The sequence below is a fragment of the Dermacentor andersoni genome, chromosome 1, assembly GCF_023375885.2.
Source record: "Dermacentor andersoni chromosome 1, qqDerAnde1_hic_scaffold, whole genome shotgun sequence".
NCBI lineage: Eukaryota > Metazoa > Arthropoda > Arachnida > Ixodida > Ixodidae > Dermacentor > Dermacentor andersoni.
The window spans coordinates 350,403,224-350,427,175 of record NC_092814.1 but is presented as its reverse complement, the minus strand read 5'-3'; the positions used below and the strand labels follow the sequence as shown (position 1 = coordinate 350,427,175).

Sequence of the window (23,952 nt, the reverse complement as noted above, 5' to 3'; positions counted from 1 at the left end):
TAGGGTACTATTAATTCGTGTGGGTTCGAGGACATACTGAAGAAAGCCAAAGCTATCAACCAGGTTCCTCATTTCTAGATTAGTACGGTTTGCATTCATTAATTCGCATGTACCGTTTTCCCACTTTAGGTCGGGCAAGTTAAAATCACCCGCAAGCAGTATTATTTGGCCAGATACCTCCGAAACGATATCGTACAGCATTTCCAAAACACTGAAATCCGTACTTGGTGATCGATAAAACGCTCCAGTGACAAAAGAAAGATTATTAGCCAGTGTAACTGTGCACCAAACTGACTCGACCGAGTCATGACCGATGTTCAACATCGAAGACGAAAGGGACGAATGAACTAATATAAAAACACCACCGCCATGACCCGGCCTGTCGTTGCGATAAGCAGTATAGTTGTAGGGGAACACCTCGCTATCAGTAATGGATGGGTTTAGCCAAGATTCAGTACCAAACACTATATCTGCTTTTAATGACTCAACCAATCCGGCAAACTCATCTATCTTGTTGACTATGCTACGGCAATTTACCACCGCAATAACTAAGTCGCGATAAATAGAGCGAATATCATTTGTACGTCACCGTTTTGACAGGGCAATAACTTCTTCCTTCTCATCGTCCCATGTAAACGCTCTGCCATTTATGATCAGTTTATCGTCCTTCAACTTAACCTGGTTTTTCTTATCAGCCTTCTTTATTTTGCCGTATTCCCAAAGTTTCTTTCGCACTGCTCGAGTTTCAAATGAAAAGTCCTGTTCTACACTGTAAGAGGAGCCCTTGAACTTGCTTGCATTCTTCAAAACGGACATTTTTTCTTTATCGGATGAAAAATTTACAATTATAGGTCTTTTCTTCCGTTCATAAAAGCGACCAACCCGATGTGCCCTTTGAACCGACTTCAGTTCGATTCCCAAATTTGTAGCGCAGATACCCTTAACCAAGGCTTCGGATTGTTCCCATGTTTCGGACCGATCATTGTCATCTATACCGTAAAACACGAGGTTCGATCTACGGCTTCTGTTTTCGAGGTCTACATTTTTCTTTTGCAGAATTCTTACTTGATGGCTTAAATCCCTAATTACAGTTGCTTGTTCTTGTACTAGCTTCATAACGTTTCCTATCTGGTCTTGGGTTTTGTCAAGCTTGCTGTCCATTTCAGCCATTTTGGCATCATGACTAGTTATCCTGGCATCAATGTTTTCTAACTTATTCATAATAGTATCCTGTAGTTTCTTCAAGAAATCCATTTCGCCTTTATCAAAAGGCCCAGGGTTGAGCTCAATGTCGCCAGAAAGAAGCAAGAGCAAAACGAGCCATAAAACTCGGTTCACAACTAAACGAAAATGTCTATCACGTCTAGTGCACTGTACTCGCGCTGTAGATGCAACACTCGCCCGCGTGGGAAGAGCCGGCAACGCCATGACTGCTTTAGAAGTTTCAATTAGGTGAACAGTACTAACCTGCAGAAACAACAGTGGCGTAAGCTGCATGTCGGCAAGCGTGCCGGCTCTAAATCCCACGCAGTCAAGGTGCTGTGCAGCTATATAGGCCAGTCCCGGGTCACGTGTTTCGCAATGCTCGACGAGCCTGCCGTCGACGTCATGGTCGAAGAAACCATCCCAGTGAGCCTTGCAGCGTTCTTCGTACAGCGATGAGCTTGCGTCGATTGTCGATATGTGCCATGATGGGTCAGAAGATTGCTCGGGGTAGCACGGATTAACCGCACGCCCACCAAGCGGTCGATGTGCGATCACCGTCCAGGAAGCGCCGAAAACCTGCAGAAACAACAGTGGCGTAAGCTGCATGTCGGCAAGCGTGCCGGCTCTAAATCCCACGCAGTCAAGGTGCTGTGCAGCTATATAGGCCAGTCCCGGGTCACGTGTTTCGCAATGCTCGACGAGCCTGCCGTCGACGTCATGGTCGAAGAAACCATCCCAGTGAGCCTTGCAGCGTTCTTCGTACAGCGATGAGCTTGCGTCGATTGTCGATATGTGCCATGATGGGTCAGAAGATTGCTCGGGGTAGCACGGATTAACCGCACGCCCACCAAGCGGTCGATGTGCGATCACCGTCCAGGAAGCGCCGAAAACCTGCAGAAACAACAGTGGCGTAAGCTGCATGTCGGCAAGCGTGCCGGCTCTAAATCCCACGCAGTCAAGGTGCTGTGCAGCTATATAGGCCAGTCCCGGGTCACGTGTTTCGCAATGCTCGACGAGCCTGCCGTCGACGTCATGGTCGAAGAAACCATCCCAGTGAGCCTTGCAGCGTTCTTCGTACAGCGATGAGCTTGCGTCGATTGTCGATATGTGCCATGATGGGTCAGAAGATTGCTCGGGGTAGCACGGATTAACCGCACGCCCACCAAGCGGTCGATGTGCGATCACCGTCCAGGAAGCGCCGAAAACCTGCAGAAACAACAGTGGCGTAAGCTGCATGTCGGCAAGCGTGCCGGCTCTAAATCCCCTCTAAATCTAAGTCGCAAAAATGCGCTTCTCAACCTTTAGTGAATTACAATATTTTTTCTTGGAATCTTCGGCGCGTCTCGAAAAACTAAGTTCGATTCCTTTCTACAGAGACATTTGCCCACCTCATTAAAATTTTTACTGAAAACAAAGAAGAGTCGGGACCCCCTCTAGTTTGTCCTTATCTGAACACAATTCTTCATTTCTGACTGCTTTTGGCAATAAGCCATGTCAGTTGTAATGGAACTTTCACACTGAAACCGAAACTGTTGACTATACATGTTTTCAAATTTATATTAATTTTGTTCAAAATCTGAAAATTTCTAAAAGTGAAATTCGAACCAAAGCCAAAAGAAATAGCATCATATTGTTATGTTGCAGAAGTATACTTACAAGTGAGACAACGATGCATAAACAAGATGGCTGTCGAGACCGATTCCACCTTTACATGTCAAATCGTCTTTTTCTGACTGGTGCCACCCTTGGTTGCGCCGTAACATAACCACCGCCAGTAAAGGTGCCATTTTGGCGCTAACTATACAGGAGGTGAACTCGTGGCAAAGTAAGGCTTCAGCCAGGACACATATACAACGTCCATGGTGACACGAGAGCCCAGCAGAGCGATCTCATAGTGCACACTGCCAAGCTGACGCAGTATCATGTAGGGCCCTGTGTAGCGTGGCGGCAGCTTATCAGACAAGCCGACGTGGCGACATGGTGTCCATAGGAGGACAATGGAGCCAGGAGGAAATCGAACGTCCCAATGTTGGCTGTCATACCCGATCTTCTGCGCGGCCTGAGTGAGCCGAGAGCCGGCAATCTGGCGTGCCATTTGAGCCCGGGTGAAGACATCTTGAACATATTTAGTGGAAGTGTTGGTCGAGGAAGGAAGCAGTATGTCAAAGGGCAAGGAAGGGTGGCGGACAAACAGAAGGCAAAAGGGTGAAAAGTCAGCGGTCTCGTGATGGGACAAATTATAGGCGAAGGTGATGAAGGGCAACTTGCTGTCCCAATCACTGTGGTCGTCATAAATGTAAATAGACAGCATTTCTGGCAATGTGCGATTGAGCCACTCTGTTAGTCCATTTGTCTGAGGGTGGTACATGGTCAAAAGCTTGTGCTCAGCAGAACAGGAGTGAAGTAGGCCTTCAACTATTCGGGACAAGAAGGTGCGGCCGTGATCAGTCAGGAGCTGCTGGGGTGTGCCGCGATGGAGAATATTGTCACGTAAAAGGAAATCTGCCACCTCAGTTGCACAGCTTGTGTGCAAAGCTTGCGTGATCACGTACCGGGTCACGTAATCAGTCGCGACAACGACTCACTTATTGCTAGATTTCGACGTCAAAAAAAAGGGCCGAGAAGATTGAGACTGACGCGAAAGAATGGTTCTGAGGGCACATGGATGGTGTGAAAGCATCCAGCAGGCAGCACAACAGGTTTCTTGTGGCGTTGACAGAGCGCACAGGCTGCAACGTAGCGGTGCGCAGAGTGGTACAGGCCTGGCCAGTAGAAGTGGCATCTTACACGGTTGTAAGTAAGTGAAACGCCGAGGTGGCCTGCTATAGGGGCGTCATGCAACTGCTCAAGAACTGATGTCCAAAGATGGTGTGGTACAATGAGTAAAAATTCTGGTCTTTCAGAGCGTAAGCTGCGACAGTAGAAAACATCATCGCGGAGTACGAACATGCGCAGCGTGGGCTCCAAATGTCTAGAATTGAGACGATCGATGAGAACCAGCGAGCAGTCATGGCACCGTTGTTCAGTGCGGATGTCGTGCAGATCAGAAATGGACAGGATGCAAGAGTTGGTGTCATGTGCATCATATTCAAGGTGGTTTACAGGATGATGGGAGAGGCAGTCAGCGTCCTTGTGCAAACGGCCTGGCTTGTATAAAACAGCAAATGAATATTCTTGTAGCTGTAGCACCTATCTACCTAATCGTCCAGTGGAGTCTAAGTGAGGAGAGCCAGCACAAGGCGTGGTGATCGGTATGGTATGGTATGGTATGGTATGAAAAACTTTATTCAAGCTCTCCAGGTCCCGCTAGTAACCAAGGAAAATGTGCGGCCGTACAAGCAGGGGTGGAATTTGGCAACTGCCCAAACTAACGCCAGGCACTCCCGTTCGGTAATTGAAAAATTCCTCTCGGTGGGTGACAAGAGGCGGCTGGCATATGCAATTACATGCTCTGCGTTACGCTGCCATTGAACAAGTACAGCCCAAATTCCATGGCCACTGGCATCCGTAAGAAGTTCAATGGCGGCCATCATCATCATCATCAGCCTGGTTATGCCCACTGCAGGGCAAAGGCCTCTCCCATACTTCTCCAACTACTCCGGTCTAGAGATGCGAAGTGTGGAAAAAAACGGGAAAATTCCGGAAAAAAACAGGTTTTTTCCCGTTTTTTCTGGCGCAGTTGGAAAAATTGGGCAAAATTTCCGCGGGGAAAAACGTACAGAAATAAAGCTTAGGCGACACCCAGCGTTGAATGTGAAACGGAAACACTGAACGCGAAACCGAAACGTCGCACATGATACCGAAACACCAAACGGCGGGTGGCCACTCGCCATCGACGTCACATAATGTCAGCTCCAGCGTTAGTGTAGCTCCGTCATTCGGGGGCGGTTTCTCATGGTTTGGTTCCCGTTATTGTTCAACCTTGACTTTCCGCCGTACACATGTGCAACCTGTGGCGGAAGACCACATATAAAGCCGTGTGGAAGCAAATTCTGCAATGGTACGGCCAATTTCCGCCGTGTGGATGCCCTTCAAGGTCGGGGAGACCGTTGGCGGGATACGGGGATCCGCTGTCACTGGATCTCGGAGCACAGTACGCACATGAACCTCGAAGTTGGAAAAGTGTACTCCGATGTGGCAGCATACAGGACGAATTAAAGCATATGGTCAAGGTCCGGAATATGGGCTTCGGCTAACCACATGCCTCCTTCAACATGGTGGGAGGGAATCTGCACGAGTAAAACAGTGATGCCTCTAGCTCGAAACATTTTATAGATTCCACCATCATCAGCTGCTTGTGAGCGGAACTGGTCCGACTTGGCCAACATTCATACTCTGCGTAGGAACAGGCTGCGTAATGAAACGGTGAAAAAGCTTGTTTTTGTACACGCACATCTCAACATAATGAAGAATGCTACAGATGAAGTCAGTGATATTGGCTCTGAATAAGAGGTAGAACTTCATCGTTTTACCATCTCGACCAATGTTTCCATAGTCGAAGCCACGACGAAATATCCACAGAAGAGACATTTCAGTGTTCTTTGTTCCTTGTTTGAAGTGCCGTAACAATTCTAGGAAGCTGCACCGATTCACAGAGAACTGAACGCGTTCGCGGTGATACTTCTGGTCTGCCTTCGATCTGTTAAACCCTGCATTCCTTTGTGAAAAGGCAGAAAGCATTTCACTCCTGTTATTTACACAAGGAGAGTTATGGCTTTTGACATTTGCCAATAAACTCCTGCCGTATGCTAAAGAAAATTTGTTCTTTACCATTTTTTCCAAAATTTCGGTAAAAAACGTGAAAAAAACAGGTTTTTTTCCGATTGCTCAACATTTCCGGAAATTTTGCATCTCTACTCTGGTCATGTACTAATTGTGGCCATGTTGTCCCTGGAAACTTCTTAATCTCATCCGCCCACCTAACTTTCTGCCGCCCTCTGCTACGCTTTCCTTCCCTTGGAATCCATTCCGTAACTCTTAATGACCATCGGTTATCTTCCCTCCTCATTACATGTCCTGCCCATGCCCATTTCTTTTTCTTGATTTCAACTAAGATATCATTAACTCGCGTTTGTTCCCTCACCCAATCTGCTCTTTTCTTATAGCTTAACGTTATACTAGTCATTCTTCTTTCCATAGCTCGTTGCGTCGTCCTCAATTTAAGTAGAACCCTTTTCGTAAGCCTCCAGGTTTCTGCCCCGTACGTGAGTACTGGTAAGACACAGCTGTTATAAACTTTACTCTTGAGGGATAATGGCAACCTGCTGTTCATGATCTGAGAATGCCTGCCAAACGCACCCCAGCCCATTCTTATTCTTCTGATTATTTCAGTCTCATTATCCGGATCCGCAGTCACTACCTGTCCTAAGTAGATGTATTCCCTTACCACTTCCAGTGCCTCACTACCTACTGTAAACTGCTGTTCCCTTCCGAGACTGTTAAACATTACTTTAGTTTTCTGCAGATTAATTTTTAGACCCACCCTTCGGCTTTGCCTCTCCAGGTCAGTGAGCATGCATTGCAGTTGGTCCCCTGAGTTACTAAGCAAGGCAATCTCATCAGCGAATCGCAAGTTACTAAGGTATTCTCCATTAACTCTTATCCCCAATTCTTCCCAATCCAGGTCTCTGAATACCTCCTGTAAACACGCTGTGAATAGCATTGGAGAGATCGTATCTCCCTGCCTGACGCCTTTCTTTATTGGGATTTTGTTGCTTTCTTTATGGAGGACTACGGTGGCTGTGGAGCCGCTATAGATATCTTTCAGTATTTTTACATACGGCTCGTCTACACCCTGATTACGCAATGCCTCCATGACTGCTGAGGTTTCGACTTAATCCAACGCTTTCTCGTAATCAATGAAAGCTATATATAAAGGTTGGTTATATTTCGCACACTTTTCTATCACCTGATTGATAGTGTGAATATGGTCTACTGTTGAGTAGCCTTTACGGAATCCTGCCTGGTCCTTCGGTTGACGGAAGTCTAAGGTGTCCCTGATTCTATTTGCAATTACCTTAGTAAATACTTTGTAGGTAACGGACAGTAAACTGATCGGTCTATAATTTTTCAAGTCTTTGGCGTCCCCTTTCTTATGGATTAGGATTATGTTAGCGTTTTTCCAAGATTCCGGTACGCTCGAAGTCATGAGGCATTGCGTATACAGGGTGGCCACAGTTTCTCTAGAACAATCTGCCCACCATCCTTCAACAAATCTGCTGTTACCTGATCCTCTCCAGCTGCCTTCCCCCTTTGCATAGCTCCCAAGGCTTTCTTTACTTCTTCCGGTGTTACCTGTGGGATTTCGAATTCCTCTAGACTATTCTCTCTTCCATTACCATCGTGGGTGCCACTGGTGCTCTATAAATCTCTATAGAACTCCTCAGCCACTTGAACTATCTCATCCATATTAGTAATGATACTGCCGGCTTTGTCTTTTAACGCATACATCTGATTCTTGCCAATTCCTAGTTTCTTCTTCACTGCTTTTAGGCTTCCTCCGTTCCTGAGAGCATGTTCAATTCTATCCATATTATACTTCCTGATGTCAGCTGTCTTACGCTTGTTGATTAACTGCCATTTCTATTCTAGCTGTAGGGTTAGAGGCTTTCATACATTGGCGTTTCTTGATCAGATCTTTCGTCTCCTGCGATAGCTTACTGGTATCCTGTCTAACGGAGTTACCACCAACTTCTATTGGACACTCCTTAATGATGCCCACAAGATTGCCGTTCATTGCTTCAACACTAAGGTCCTCTTCCTGAGTTAAAGCCGAATACCTGTTCTGTAGCTTGATCTGGAATTCCTCTATTTTCCCTCTTACCGCTAACTCATTGATCGACTTCTTATGTACCAGTTGCTTCCGTTCCCTCCTCAGGTCTAGGCTAATTCGAGTTCTTACCATCCTATGGTCACTGCAGCGCACCTTGCTGAGCACGTCTACATCTTGTATGATGCCAGGGTTCCCGCAGAGTATGAAGTCGATTTCATTTCTAGTCTCGCCGTTCGGGCTCCTCCACGTCCACTTTCGGCTAACTCGCTTGTGGAAGAAGGTATTCATTATCGGCATGTTATTCTGTTCCGCAAACTCTACTAATAACCCTCCCCTGCTATTCCTAGTGCCTATGCCATATTCCCCCACTGCCTTGTCTCCAGCCTGCTTCTTGCCTACCTTGGCATTGAAGTCGCCCATCAGTATACTGTATTTTGTTTTGACTTTACCCAACGCCGATTCCACGTCTTCATAGAAGCTTTCGACTTCCTGGTCATCATGACTGGATGTAGGGGCGTAGACCTGTACAACCTTCATTTTGTACCTCTTATTAAGTTTCACAACAAGACCTGCCACTCTCTCGTTAATGCTAGATGAATGGCGGTAGATGAATCATAATGAGCCAGCAATGGGGGAGCCGTGAGCAAGCATACGAGGGTGGAGAAGGCTTTGGTTTGAGCAAGGCCCCATGTGAAAGCAACGTCCTTCTTAAAGGGACACTAAAGCGAAACAATAAATCAGTTTAGACTAATGAAGCATTGTTTGAGAACCTTGCAGGCAGTAATTTCAAAAAAATAGTTTATTAGATGAAAAAATGAAGGTCCAAGTATCAGTATTTGAATTTCGCGCCGAAACCCCAGCGCCGGTACGTCAGCGTGACGTCAGGGATTCTAAAGTATGTTTTCGCATTTGGGCCGCTTTGGCTGAATAAAGGTTCCCGAAACTTGCCATGTTTAATATTTGGTTCCTTTAGAACACAATGTAGTCAATCTGTACCGCTATATATAATTAGTAGGCCCTAGAAGATGCCATCAAAATCCAAGACGTCACAGCCCCCAGGTGCAGTAACTTAAGTAGGCGTCGCCACCCCTATTTCGTTCTTGCGCTTTTTCTGGCTTACCAAACGTCTTATCGTTGTAAGAGTGGTGTTTTGGTGTTGTAGAACAGTAATTTACTGATGCAGAAAAAATCATTTGTCACTTTAGTGTCCCTTTAAGTAAGTCGGTGAGTGGGCGAGCTGTTTCGGCTGAATTCTTGATTAAACGACGGAAATACGAGCATAGCCCAACAAAACTTCTTACGTCTGTGGCGGAAGGCGGAACAGGAAAGTTCTGGACGGCGAGCATCTTGTCAGGGTTAGGTTGAACGCCAGCGGCACTGACAAGATGGCTAAGAACGGTAATTTTACGACATCTAAAGTGGCACTTGGATGAGTTCAGCTGCAGGCTGGCGCATCAGAAAACAGGAAGAATAGCCGATAGATGCGTTAGATGACTCGTGAAAGTTGGCGAAGACTATGACATCGTTTAGATAACATAGACACGTAGATCATTTATAGCCCCAAAGTAAGGAGTCCATCATTCTTTCGAAGGTTGTTGGGGCATTACAAAGGCCAAACGGCATAACCTTGAATTGGTAGATGCCGTCAGGTGTTACAACGGCAGTTTTCTCTTGGTCCATGTCATCTATCGAGATTTGCCCATAGCCTGATCAAAGGTCTATCAATGAAAAGTACTTGGCTCCGTGCAAGCAGTCCAAGGCGTCATCAATACGTGGCAAGGGGTAGACATCCTTGCATGTGATTTAGTTGACGTGCCTGTAATCCACACAAAAGCGCCAACTGCCATCCTCTTCTTGACAACTACAACAGGGGACACCCACAGACTGCAAGATGGCTCTAACGCCTTTAGTCAACATCGTATCAACTTCTCGTTGTACAGTCGAACCCGGCTATATCGAAACTTGCAAAAAAATGCCTATCAGTTCGATACAGGGCATAATTCGATATAAGCCTGCTAAAGAATTGGACGTCATAAAAGCACATACCACTTATAAAATCACTTTATTGATGAAACTAGCTTAGTTTCGCATGAAATAGTCCTGTATTTTCTTCTGCTTGGGCAATGTCGCTGCCTGCGACGCACGCACTTCTCCACATTGTATAAAGAGTCGGAGCAGCTGAGGCCGCAACCTTCCACACTCGTGCAGAAGCACCGAACTAGTGCGAGTGCACCAATCACCTCGGAGGATGTGGGCAAAGGACCATCGTTGCTTTCCTCATAGTGCCAACTTTCACTTGTGCTCAGTACAATGTTGGCAATGTAGTCTTCGTTTTCGGGCTCTCCTGTGGTCCGTGACACCATCATCTGCACTTACAAACTCGTCGACCGTTGAGTCGTCAATGGCTTCCGGAAATTCTGACAGCTCGCTCCAAACTTTGGCAACACTGGCAACGGCTTCGTCGCACTCATCAGAATTTAGTCATCACCAGGCATGCGGAAGCCGGCACGTCTGAAGCAATTTTGGATGAACCACTTGTACACGGCCGTGTGTACGCGTCGGGCACCATGGGCACCAGGTCACGAGTTTGCCCGCTTTAGCCCTAATCTCCCCTTTACTCTTTAAGATCATGCTGAGAGTGCTCCTCGGAATCTTGCACGCTGAGGGGACATTCGACTTATCACCGCGTTCAACCCGATTTATGATTTCAAGCTTCACGGCAAAAGGCAAATTCTACCGCTTCATCACAGCAACACTGCGGGAGAAGGACCACAAGGCACAAACACAATGAACCAGAAAAGCAGCGAGGTAACTCGCACTTGCGTCATCTTGCACAGCGAGAGCACAAGAGCCTCTGATTGGCTGTCTGAGCAAGCGCTACGGGCGGGCCAGGATCATTTTTTGCAGGGGGGTGTCGACGGCTTGCCTGACGCAGCGCGGTCACGGTAGGAGAGTGGTTGGAGGGAGACACGCCACCGAGTTACCCTGTCGCCGTGAGGGAAGGCCAACTTCTGGGGGCACTTTTGCGCTGTTTGTTGTTCGATATATTGGGAATCACTGCTATTTTTGTTCAATGTAAGTGTAATTCTTGCGATATATATATATATATATATATATATACTCATTGTAACTATATTATGTTCAGAAATTGTTTGACATACCGAATAATTCGATGTAAACGGGCCCGATATAGTCGGGTTCGACTGTATCAATTGTCGTTCAGCATGTGAAACATGGTACGGCTGGCAGCGTATCAGATTGGCGTCTTCGGTGTAAATACGATGGGTGACCACCGATGTCTGAGCTAAAGGGTGGCCGTCAAGGTCAAAAATTTCGTGGTAAGTTTCCAACAGAAGGCGGAGGTCAGCAGCTTGTGCCGGAGGAAGATCAGGTGCAATCATCTCGCTAAGTTTGTCAGTGAGAGTTAGTGAATCGGAGGGTCCTGTAGAGGGCGACGGAATTTCGGCGTCAAGAGCCGATATCTCGCAGTCGTTCACAGGCGAGATGTCGCCCAAGGATATGCCTTGGGGAAGAAATTGAGTCTAGCAGTTAAAATTAAGGAGAAGGAGCGAAGTCTGATTGCCTGTAACAGCGAGCATGGTATGGCGGAACGGCGAAATTTCTTTTAAGCAGTGTGTCAGCGGTGGGACATAGTACATAGATGCTGTCAGGAACAGATGGGAACAACAGCAGAGTGACGGACGTAGTGGCTTGAGGCGACAGGGGGATGCATTCAGCAGAGCATAACCATGGTTGTGTGACTAGTGGACTATAGCAGCCATGGGGCAGTTCAAGCTGAATGACACTAGACGCGCAATCGAAGAGTGCTGAATGGGACAAAAAAAAGTCCAAGCCAAATATAATGACATAAGGGAACGGCAAACAAAACAGTCATTAGGCGCCCTGTAATAACAATGTGAGCGGTGCACATACCAAGCACGGTAGGTGTTCCTCCATCGGCGATGTGAAGGGTGCGTGATGCAGCAGGTGTGAGAACTTTGTTCAGGTGTCAGCGCAGTTGGGCACTCATCACGGATACATGTGCGCTAGTGTCAATGAGTGCTGGGACACTGACGCCATAGACTAAAACGTCCATCAAGTTCTGTTTTGTCGGCAAAGTGGTCACAGGGTTTTGCATTCGAGTGGTCGATGCAGCATCACCTCCGGGAGCTGCATTGCTTAGTTTTCTGGAGACAGGTATCAGGGCTGCATCGGGGACAGCAAGCGATAAGCCTGTGGCAATAGGGACGATGGTCGACGAGCTGGTGGCGAACGGGACTGCTGATGTCGGAATGACGACAAGGGACTGTTCCAAGGAGCACCAGTGACATTGTTTAGCTGTTGCGGTGCAAATGGAGGCTGAAATGGACGCTTGCTCTGTTCGGGGCAATAACTGATGAATGGCAGTCGCATAGGGGAGCAGACAGTATGGTTGTTACAATGGTGAGCAACATGACCGATACACCGGTAGGCAAAATAGATTGGCCGATCATCTACGGTTTTCCACTCAGCTGGATTTCAGAAGCGTGCAGGAAACCGCAGACCAGTCGATGGACCTGGAGCATGAGACAGCTGTGAAGCGGCCACGGCACATACAGAATGAACTCCAAGATTAGCGAGTTCTTTGTGGACTATTGCCTGCACAAATGGTGCTGTACGCAAGTTGTTTGGCTCACTGGGCTGGGAAAAAAGGGCTGCAGGAGCCATGGCTTCAAGTTCTCACCGCACTATCCGCGTCATGTCATCTGATAATGATGGTCACTGCACTCCTAGCCTGTCGTCACAAGAAGATGTCGCAGCTGTTTTCGCCAGATGAGCGAACGGCGTTGCAATGCAGCGGCACTTGGCCTGATCAAAGCATTGGCACTCTTTTATGATGTCCTGTACTGTTTCACAATTCTTGCAGATGAGAAGGTTGAAAGCATCGTCAGTGATCCATTTCAGTGCATGCCCAACCTTGTCTCACTCAGCCATATCGCTGTCGGCCTTATGGCACAGAGCCAGCACGTCCTGGATGTAAGAGACATATGATTCTGTAGATGTCTGGGCATCGGTTGCAAGTTCTTTCTCAGTGGTGCTTTCCTGCCCGGCGGGACGGCTGCACAAGCCCCTCAGCTTCTGTCTGCGCATGTCCCTGTCGTTAAGCTCTTCCTCATAATTGTCATACCACAACTTCGCCGTAACTTGTAGGTAGAAGACCAAGTTAGCCAACATAATCGTCGGATCCCATTTGTTGTGGGCACTTATACGCTCATACGTGGCGATCCAGTCTTCCATGTTGAGGTGGTTGGTGCCGCAGAACATTCCTGGATGCAGCGGCTGCGCCAGCACAACCGTCAGCATTTGGTTTGAAATTTCAGCAGTTTTCACAGCGTGTAACGGTGTAACACTTTGTAGGCATGATTGTTAGCACGCATTGTATGCACTGTGCTTGTCAGTTTAAAATGGCAAGGCCTGGTGAGGGGCACTTTAAAGGCGGTAGATTGCTATTCGTCAGATGATGATGATGATGATAGCAAAAGTGACAAGGATGTCCACTTCGTGTTTCATTCTTCAAGCATGAAAGACAGTGACGATACTCTAGATGACAGCGAGTCCAAAGACGAACAAAGTACGGATGAGATGGTCGTCCTGCAAATTCCTTGTGGCACAATGTTTCCAGAGTTATCTTTGTGTTTTTAAACATGTTATTGAAGTATTTCACGTCATAAAAAAAAGAAAGAGTCATTTTGATACTGTTACTTTCTTTTAAATGAACCCTTATGGGGTTAAGAATTCTCGTGGTAGAGTGAAACCTTGTTACTACAAACACCACATTAACAAACTTTTCAGATTAATAAAATTTTCAGAAATTTCATGCTGACTGCTTATAGTTTCAATGCAAAAATATTTCACTACTATGAACTTCAAAATATTAAACTTTTCAGAATAATTACCATTATTCAATTTCCGTGTCATTTTAACAACGCTTCAGTACTACGAACTAACATTCCGAAATCTGGAGATCCTTAAGATTTCCATATATCCTTTACGGCAGCTAGAACAGCAGGCTAGCAGATGACAAAGCGCAGAAAGTGGACACTGCGGTGCATGGGTTTGGAAAACAGGAGACGGCACCGAAGGAAAAAAAATGCCGGAAGGGGACTTTTTTTTTTCTTTGGCGACGCATCAGGTTTTTGCGTGCGCATGCTCTGCCCAGACAACTGTCGCCTAGCAACGGAGGTGCATTCTCTTCCTTCTCGTGCCCTTCTTTCTGCACACACCTCTTCTTTCTTTCGCATTTCTTTTTGCGGTTCTAACAGCTAAGCGCACGGAGAAATGTAACCTCCATGCTCGCGGGGATGCCGGATGGTTATGGACATCGTTGTTTACATGTGCTTGCAAATTGGAATAGTTTGGGTGTCTGCCTCGAACGACAGCGGTGCCCCCGGCAAGGAATGTGAAAAACAAACCCAACGAAAGGAAACATTAGGCTTTATAAGTGACATGAAGCTTCTTCTTTCTCAGTGTCAGCATTTCTCGTGCACGCGCCACCCTATGTACGGTGCTGCGGTGGTGCATGGCGGCGGAATCTATGGAAAATAGCAACAGTGTGGGCCGAGAGCCAACAGTGATGTTTTTGTGGATAGCTTATACTGTGACAACTGATAAACTGATGGCTTGATGGGTGAAATGGTTACTTTTGGAACTTTCACTATAACGACTTTTCAGAATGACGAACAATTTGCCACGGTCCCGTGAAGTTTGTTATATCGAAATTTCACTGTAGAATGCTCCCTGGATGATGCTTTACAACTTCCATTGTATAAAAAAAATTTTTTACGTTACCCTGATGAGGAGCCAGTCAAGGCAACATTTTCACGAGCCCCCGGGCAGTCGGAGGCCTGGGGTTCTTGCCTCCTTAGCCCATAGGTTAATCCGGCCCTGTCACCATACAGTGGGAAGCCAGACCTCTCCTTCACCTGACTACTCCTCGTGAAAGTAGCCTTAGCTGTGGGCCACACCGCTCTCTCACCATGAGCATCTCCTGGCAGGCTTCAATTTCCTCTTGCCCTGTGAGGAAGACCAAGATGTCACCCAGCGGCTGGGTGATGTGGATCTGCAGCACTGTCACCACGCATGCGTCCAGGTAGTCTGCCTCGGGAGCCTGTCAAGAGGTGTAAAGCAACATGGAGGGGCATGGCTGCGCTTGGCTCTCGCCAAAATCGCTGGTGAAGAAACGCAAACACGGTAAAGAAACTGTGGCAAAGCAAGTACCTTGGTGTAGTAGATGTCCACCGGAAATCTCCTCCCTGGAATCTTGAATATAGGTGCATCATCGAAGAACTGCACACATAGAATGCAAGATGCTTTAGCAATGTGGTTGGAGGCAAGGTCAGGAATTGTTGCATTGGAAGTACAAGTGACCTGTGTACTAGTTAGAGCTGTCATTCCAAGCAGCAGACAATAAACATACTGACAGAGAGAGATGAGACCAGCTCTATAAACAAAGACTGATGTTCCACGTCTGTTTCCTACACAATGAATGAAATTGAAGCATTATAACTTGCCTAGTTTACTGTGCTATTATAGATATTATTTCCCAATGTAGATGCAGTTGCTCTAAAATTTTGCTGTCATTGCTGTCAGAGGTATACAGAAAGAAAGCTTAAGTATGACAAACCAGTATCACAAGTCATAAAATTTGCTGTGATATGTGATAAACTATATTTTAAAGGGGCCCTGAACCACTCTTTTTCGAAATCGAGAAAGGCATTTGAAGAGAAAATAGGCTATTTCAGAAATACTTTGCCACAAAAAGTAATTCAATGTGTTCAGCAGAAGCGGAGTTACTGCTAATCAAACACGGCCTCCACTGTGCTCCCGTTACTTCTTCAATGCCTTGCACCGCGAAGGCTAAGGCAGAGTGGGGCATGCCCACAACGTTCCACCTTCTAAATGTCACTGTGGTGCACAGTTCAAATTTCATTTTGGATGTTAACATAGACGCCACAGCCTTTGATTTTGGTGTCTACGACATGCTAAACGTAAGCAAAATGCGGTTGTCCTCAGCAAGCCGCAGTGCACTTCGCCAGTGGACTCGTGGCAGCACCCCACAGCAGCTGCAGTATCTACGCTACATACCAAATTGCAGCTACCAATAGCAGCTGCATATGGGAATCTGCTTTATTGTGAAATAAAGTGTCCAGAAGAGAATGAGGAGCAGGCTTCTGTTGAAAAGAGAGCACTTGAGAAAAAGGTGACTTCGCACTCCACTTGTGAGCTCCATGCACTGCGTACGACAGCAAAACTTGGCTGAGGTGTTCACAGCAGCGTATGCTATGTTATTTCACCAAGCCTGAGGGGTGCTTCAGAACCCCTTTAAGTGAACTTTAGGCCACTACCTCTAAAAACAGTTACTACAACATGTGATAAATAAATAAATAAATAAATAAATAAATAAATACATAAATAAATAAATAAATAAATAAATAGAACTACAAATAAATGTTTCAGATAATGTGCCTGTACAAGCAAAAAAAAAAAAAAAAGAAGGCACGAGACAATGTGGCAGCAGGTACTGACGCAAGATTCAACTTTCCACACAAAGCAGGAACTCCCAGTAATGGCCCCAGAGAGTGTTCTTGTACCCAGCTAGCACATGTGTGAAAAATTCCCCAACAACAGATCAAGATTCAATGCAACCAAACCTTTCACACACAGCTTCTACATGTGGAACTTCAAAGTTGCGTGGTATAAGTGGACCACTGCGACACTGTGCTAACTGATAGAGTGGAATTTCACAAGCTTGCATTCGACAGTTCTTTCCAATTAGTGACACCTTGTGAGAAAAAATCAGTAAATGCACAGCTGCAGTCTCAGCAATTGCGGCAATTACAAGCCCTTATGAGGACCAACTAAAGAGAAAAAGGAATTACTGATGTCATTACAGAAGGTGTCATTTTTCAGAATGTTACCAAAGCTTCAGCAGAGCATTAAAATCCAATGAAGTGCAGGGCAGCAACGCTAAAAAGTGGACAAGTTTCATCACTTTTGGACAACTGCATCATATGTGGGCACAAAACTTCATCCAGTCTTCCTACGCATTGAAAAGAGTAAATCAGGTAAAATTGACGTAGAATAGTAGCCAACGGTCCTTACCTGACCTACAGTAAAATTAAATTTGTTACTGTTCATTCTTTTAATAGGCATCCGAACTAAAAACACTGTATGACATAATTCACTACTTGCATGTGGGACTTATCATGGCATGCAAGCCTGAACTGCATGTTCTATTCTCTACAATGATTTCATCTGAGCCTAAATTTATGGACAAGACATGTGCCATATTTTGCCTCATATTTTGTTGCAACTGTAAATGTTTTTTGGGTTAAACAACTTTGTCAAGGTGGTTGTTTAGGCTGCCTTTTCCTCTCAAAACTCCAGTTTCTGTGGAAAACTGAAATAAAGTTGCGACTTACTGATGCTTCATCAGGCCTCCTATATATCCTGTCCATAAATTTAGGCTGTACGCTGCAGTGAACTTTCTATTCTCATCAAACTATCATAATGGCACAGACTGACGGCATTTCACGCGTTACATGTGAGGGTGATGAAGAAATTTTTCACTGCATGGTGATACCATCACTGCCATAAATCTGTTTTATTGAGTGAACTAGAAGGCTCACTTTTATTTGGGAAAATAAACAGGGCCTAGGCACGTGAGCACACCTACATGCAGTAGAGCCCCGCTGCTATGTTCCCCGGTGCTGCGTTTTCCCAGCTGCTACATACTTTTTGTCCAGTCACAGCATAGCTTGCATAAAATCCCTCGCATTAAGAACCTCGCTGTTATACTGTAACTGTGGAAATGTTCCCGTATGATACCTCGCAATCTGGCACCCCGAACCCGCCCGAGCAACAAGTGCCGACTGCCATTTTGACGAGCTTTGGTCTGGCTTGACTACAGAACTGGCTGTACGGAGCCGCACATGAGTGGGAGTCGCCACCACTCAATGGCCCTCCATGGATGGCCAAGCACCTCCTCTAACTAGATGCCTGCGACATCGCTTCCTTTCCCACTGGAGCTGCTCTGTACCGTTCGTAAGCCTGAACCGCGGGGTGGCACTAGCAACCTTACTGCTGGAGTCACGTGACTTCTGTTGGCGCAGCTAGCTGCCGAGAGGCCGGGTTGGTAGCTTCTGCGCTCACGGTTGGTGCAGGAGGCCATGATCTAGGGATGCCTGTGTTGATTAGGAACTGTCAAAGCACTGGGCACAACAACTGGCTTCAGCAGCTGCTCCGCAAGTCTTTCCTGAAGTCCACAGTGTGAAAGTCCTGACTGCACACTACAGAGCACTACAGGGTAACTTGACGGCACTTAATTCTTACTCCAAATTGCTATTGCCAGGGATCATGCATACTGCTGTCGGAAAGCATTGTGGAAAGACACGCCCGGGTCTCTTTTTCTCTGACTAGACGAGCATTGTGACATGCAGCAATGGCACATTACTGAGCAAAATGTATGGTGGTAAGCTGAGTGAACGAGGAAATAGCATGAATTTTGTGCAGGCGGTTTTTGGCTCACGTCGCAGACATCTAGTTAGAGGAGGTGCTGAATGGCTATCTAGCGGCAACACCGAACTTGGAACCGTGATCCTTGTTGCGCCTTCTTGATGGCGTCGCAAAAGTGGCAGAGTTGACATCGCCAAGGGCCTTGGACTACCACCCTCAACAATTAACAGCATCGTCTTGAAGTGAGCCGAGATAGAAAGAAACGCTGCACTTTTGACGGAAAAGCTAAGCAGGCTTGTGACGCCAAGTACAGGAACCTCGATGAGGCATTTCTGACGTGGTTCAAGCAAGGTCGCATTGCTGGTGCGAATTTTGATGGCAGCTTTTTAAACGAGAAGGCCATAGAAATAACCGAGAGGCTGGGTATCGTAGACTTTGCAGCGTCAAATGCCTGGATTGACTGTTTCCGAATAGAGGCATGGTATTGCTCATAGAGCAGTCGGCGGAGAAGCAGTGAGTGTTAACTTGGATATAGTGGATGACTGAAAGGCCACACTTTCCTATATAACTGAAGGGTATGAGCCTTGCAACATATACTATAATGCAAACGAAACCAGCCTCTTCTTTTGGGTGCAGCCATCAAAGTCGCTAAGCCTGGAAAGTGAAGCGTACCACGGAGGCAAATGAAGCGAAGACCAGTTTACCATGCTTCTTCGTTGGAATATGGACGGCTCGGACAAGCTAAAGCCATGGGTGATCGCAAGGTAACGAAACGCATGGTAACTGAAGAAAACTCACCTACTGTCATGCCACTACAAGACCAAAACCAACAGTCGTGCGTGGATGACTTGTTCTTTGCTTGAAAAATTTCTTTGGTACTTCGACAATAAGATTGATTCGCAATGCAGGAGTGTTCTCCTTTTTATTGACAACTGAGCAGTTCATCTGAGAGACCTGCCATTTTTTTGGAACATCAAGCTTGTGTTTTTTTTTCCCACCAAACACGAAAAGCCATTTGCAGTCATTGGATGCCGGCATCATAAAGAATTTAAAGCACCCCTATTGGAAGTGTATCATGAAGTGCTGTCTGGAACTTAATGAACATAGACAACAGCCTGCAACCATTTCTCTACTTCATGCAATGCACTATGCCGCTGCAGCTTGGACTGCAGTGAGCACATCAACCGCACAGCACTGCTTAGCGAGGTGTGGCTTTTGCTTTGACAGAGAGGTGGAAATGGCCATGGTGCAAGCTGAAGAGCCTGAAGAGTCAGTAGCAGTCACTAGTGATCAAGAGCACAGTGAGGTGATGTATACGCTGGGTGCCATCGAAGTCTCATACAACAATTAAATCACCGTGGATACTTTCATCGTGACATTGGAGTCCAGAGCATCGCCGAGACTGCTGCGAACTCGATCGTGAATGACGACGCCCATGCTTGCGATGATGACAATGAGCCCAAGCCACAAGATTCCAGGGATTTAGCAGATCCAAGCTCTGCAGAAGCCGCAGCTCTGGACATCCTGCACAGGTACTTTGCACCTGAAAGCGACGATGACAGCAATGTGGCCTTTCAGGCGATTGAGAAACGCGTGGCGCTGTCCAGCGACCTAAAGAAATAGAAAGCCTCCATTCTCTAGTTTTTTAAGCCTCAAAAGGCAACTTTGTAGAAACAAATGGTTTCAAGTCGAAACTAAACTGTTTTTGGCCATTTTTGGAGCTTTCCTCACTGCTACGTTTTCCCGACTGCTGCTACATTTTTTCTCCTGGTCTGGTGAAAAATGTACGAACTGGGTTCCACTGTATTTTGCACAAGGAATCTAGAGGTTCCTTTTCTGGACAAAACATAGTCGCAACTTGTGTTTTCAACACATAAGCTGTTATGTTCCACCAATAGGAGATGCTCGGCACTACCCTCTTTGTTAGATGATGAAATAATAAATTTTATCAGCGCTGTATTCTTGGTCGCAATAGCGTAAAACTATTCCACTTTGTTCTTATTCCAGATCTGCCATTAGCTCTGTGTGATTGGTAAACATTTTTCGGGCTGTGCACATATTGGCAGATTTGAAGTAAAAACAGAGTGCAATTGTTTTCAGTTATCGTGAACCTTGTGTCTATAATATTGCGGAACAGGTGAATATGAGAGAATGAAGTGGCTCGGAACTGCAGCAGCAGGGAGAGTTCGCAAACAAATTAATATACTGAAAGAAAGAATGTGAAGAATGAAATGGAGATGTGAAGTAGTGCTAGCTGAGAGAGGCAGCTGGAATTTGACGTGATGAGGGTCACAATGCTTATAAAAGGTCAAGTTCTGTGTGCTGCTTGCACGCAAGTCCCTGATCTGCTGTCTATAGATGCCAGGCTTGCAAGCATATGACACCGACAGTCAAAGAGGAAAAACAAGAGAGAACCTGTGCCAGAAGTAGGAAGCGAAGATAAATTAAACAGAAATAAAACAAAAATTTACGCTGCATATCGCCTTTGGTGGCTGTGTAGTGGCATTGAAGACAGTTCCCAGTGAATACTCCGACCCATACTGTACAATACCCTTCACATAAGCAGATAGGCCAAGTCTTGTGTTTTATGGACATACTCTGAGCACAGCTTTACCTCCATGCATTGTGTAAGAATACTAGGTGTGTGGCGTTTGAGGGCAAAAGAAGAAATTATTTAAAACAGACCATATTGCCTGCCCTTGCATCTGGTTGTCACAAGGTGCCTCACAGTTAATACTTTGCTTGGAATCAGGCCTCAACCTGCTTTGAAAGTCAATAACATCCCACTTTTTCACTAATTGCTCGCTCACTTGCTTTTTGACACTTGAGACTATGAGCTTTCAGGCTTTTGTTATGGTAACAGGTAACAAATGCGCAGTCAGGGTCCTTCTCATCAGCTCCAGAGTCAACCTTGCCATCGATACACATCCAACAAGTAGTGTAGGCTATTCTGGAATATTTCTGCATCCATATTCTAAAGGAAAATATTGAAATCGGGAAGATCAGAATTCTGTATGTCACCAGACAGCAGCACGACATGTTCGAAGTGTTGAGTAGCTAATACAGTATCTATTCGAATCTAAGCAGACCTCGGTAAAGCCGACCCCCAAAATTAGGATGGTTAAAAAAAAAAAAACTTTCCTCGGATGCAAGCCACAAGGTAAAGAGCCACAGAAGGCAAAATATCATTTATTACCAGTATCTGGCGCCAGCCACAGAATTGTTCCAGCTCACTTGCCATTGTCATCACTAGAATCATTGTCGTAACTGGGTTCTTTATTACTGTTTTCTTCATACAGCTCACAATCTTCAGTGCTATCAAGTGCACTCATACTGCAGGACTTTCTAAATGCACTGCAGTGTCACTGGCTTCTTGGTGCCATTATGCTGATGTCTGGCAATAAGCAAACGTTGACGAAAAGAAGAAAACAAGGAACGCATCTGCACACTTGCACAGCATGCACTCAAAGCAGTTACAATGGTGTTCTTTTGCCTGTCCTTCGTTTGGCTGCCCAGTGGACAGTGATGGCTAAAATGATACTTTTTTTACAGTGGCGCTAGCAGGGTGCCATTTTATAATTTTAAAAGCTCCTAACGAGATCCTCGAATCTAAGCCAACCCTAGAGTTTCCCAACTCTGGCAGTGGTGGAACAGCCATTTCACCTTTCGGCGCATGTCCTGGCGCAGGCAAAAAGCTGATTTGGCACAGCAGCAAGCACTTCTGGCGCAGGGTCAAACGCACGTATGCTTACCATATACCATGCAAATTTTACCTAGTACTAGTCGATATGTTGTGGAAATGGGTTTGCACAAGGCTTGCCTTGCGAGTGCGGTCACGAAAGGATGCGCCGCTCCTTCATACTGCGATGCAGAAAGGGCACTGCGGCTGGGTTTGTTGACTCTCTGATAAGGCCCGGAGAAGGCACCACAGACAGATCGTCAACAAACGTGGGTTTATTTACCAAGGATGCAACACAATGTCACAGTCACGGCTTGTTGGCAAAGGCTCACCACAAGAGCGATCGAGTATGCACGCCTGCATGTGTCATGCCATGCACATTAGGGAGTTTTCGAACAAAGAAATAGCATCAGTGAAACTGCGCATGCGCAAGACGTAAAGAGGGTTTTGTGTTTGCGCTGGCGACACTATATCGCTAACATGGCACAGCGACTCAAACTCGATACAATAGTTTTGCGACAACAAATGTGGCAGTACCCATCGAAGTGGCTGCTCTCGTCGTTTACCACATTTGACCTCAGTTCCCGTAAATCTGAGGCCATCAAACGCAATAAACAGTGTCGTAGGTTCTTGCTTTCTCTCATTTGATTCAATAAAGCATGGCCTAACACAAGAAAGTTGCGAAAAATTTATTTTTGCACCTTTGCAATTTTTGCATTAAACGCATTCTTGCACCTTTGCTCCATCAAAATGTGGCTGCTGCAGTCGCAAGCAAACTCGCGATCATGAGCTCGGCTGTGCAGCGCCATAGCCATTGCATAGGCTACCCCGACGGGTCACAAACTTTGGGGTGCACTGATAGCTAAGTCGCAAGTACGAAATGACGTTGCGAAAATCAGTCGCAATATCTGGACATGGGAAACAAGCTCAAGAATACATATAAAACTTGACTGTAGAATGCACTTAGGCCAGCGACAACTAGTCGCACGGTTTTGTTTTTCTGTTTTTATTCTCAATGGCCCCCATGTGTTCACTCTCAGTGCCAAAATTAACATTGGCCCATATCCATGCGACTAGTAAAACTGGTGGTACTATTATAAATCATAATCTATTCACTAACTCATACATGAAGAAGCCAACATGTGCTCACTAATACCATTCGAAACTATGAACCAAGGGCCATTCTGATCACGGGGCTCTTTTACAAAACCCTGCTATTACCCATAAACATAGAAATGCTAACCTTCAATCTTAGACTGTAACATCCACCTTTGGCAAATTCCACGGTATCACATGGGTTTGATGAACAATGAAATAAAACGCCAGCAAGACGGTACAGCGGCACTCTATATTGTACGTCCGTCAGAGAAAAATAAGGAAATGAGGAATCGGATGACATTGATGGGCCTCTGCTTCCTACTAAGATGATAATAGCGTGCTGTTCGCTTTTATTTCAGATCTGTTACCTGCGAAGCATTGACGGAAGGAGCGTTTCGCTCGTATGCTTGCATTGGCACAGACTCAGCGCAATTTTCCGTTAAAATGCCATTTTCGCAGAGGATGGCACAAAGGTCCGCTCTCGGCACAGTTTGGCGCAATTGGCGCAGCTGCTCCACCACTGCTTTTATCATTAAAAAAAAATATATATATATATATATTGACTTAGGTTCGAATAAATACAGTATGTCAGCAGGGTATCAGTCAGAGAAAGATGTGTCTGCCCATAAAATTTTCAGGTTGTGGATACAGTCAAACCCGGCTATATCGAACTCGCAAAAAAACGCCTGTCAGTTCGATATAG

At 46.0% G+C, this 23,952-nt stretch overlaps 1 protein-coding gene across 1 annotated transcript in view; it reads right to left on the bottom strand.

Moving 5' to 3' along the window:
- The window catches only part of l(2)37Cb (DEAH-box helicase 16 lethal (2) 37Cb), a 118,219-nt gene that overhangs the window by 29,452 nt on the left and 64,815 nt on the right, over window positions 1-23,952 (bottom strand). The window contains exons 14-15 of the mRNA XM_050166553.2: window positions 15,236-15,304; window positions 14,994-15,125 (exon numbers count right to left, since the gene is read on the bottom strand). Of these exons, the coding sequence (XP_050022510.1) occupies window positions 14,994-15,125; window positions 15,236-15,304 (201 nt within the window). The remainder of the gene's footprint in view (window positions 1-14,993; window positions 15,126-15,235; window positions 15,305-23,952) is intronic.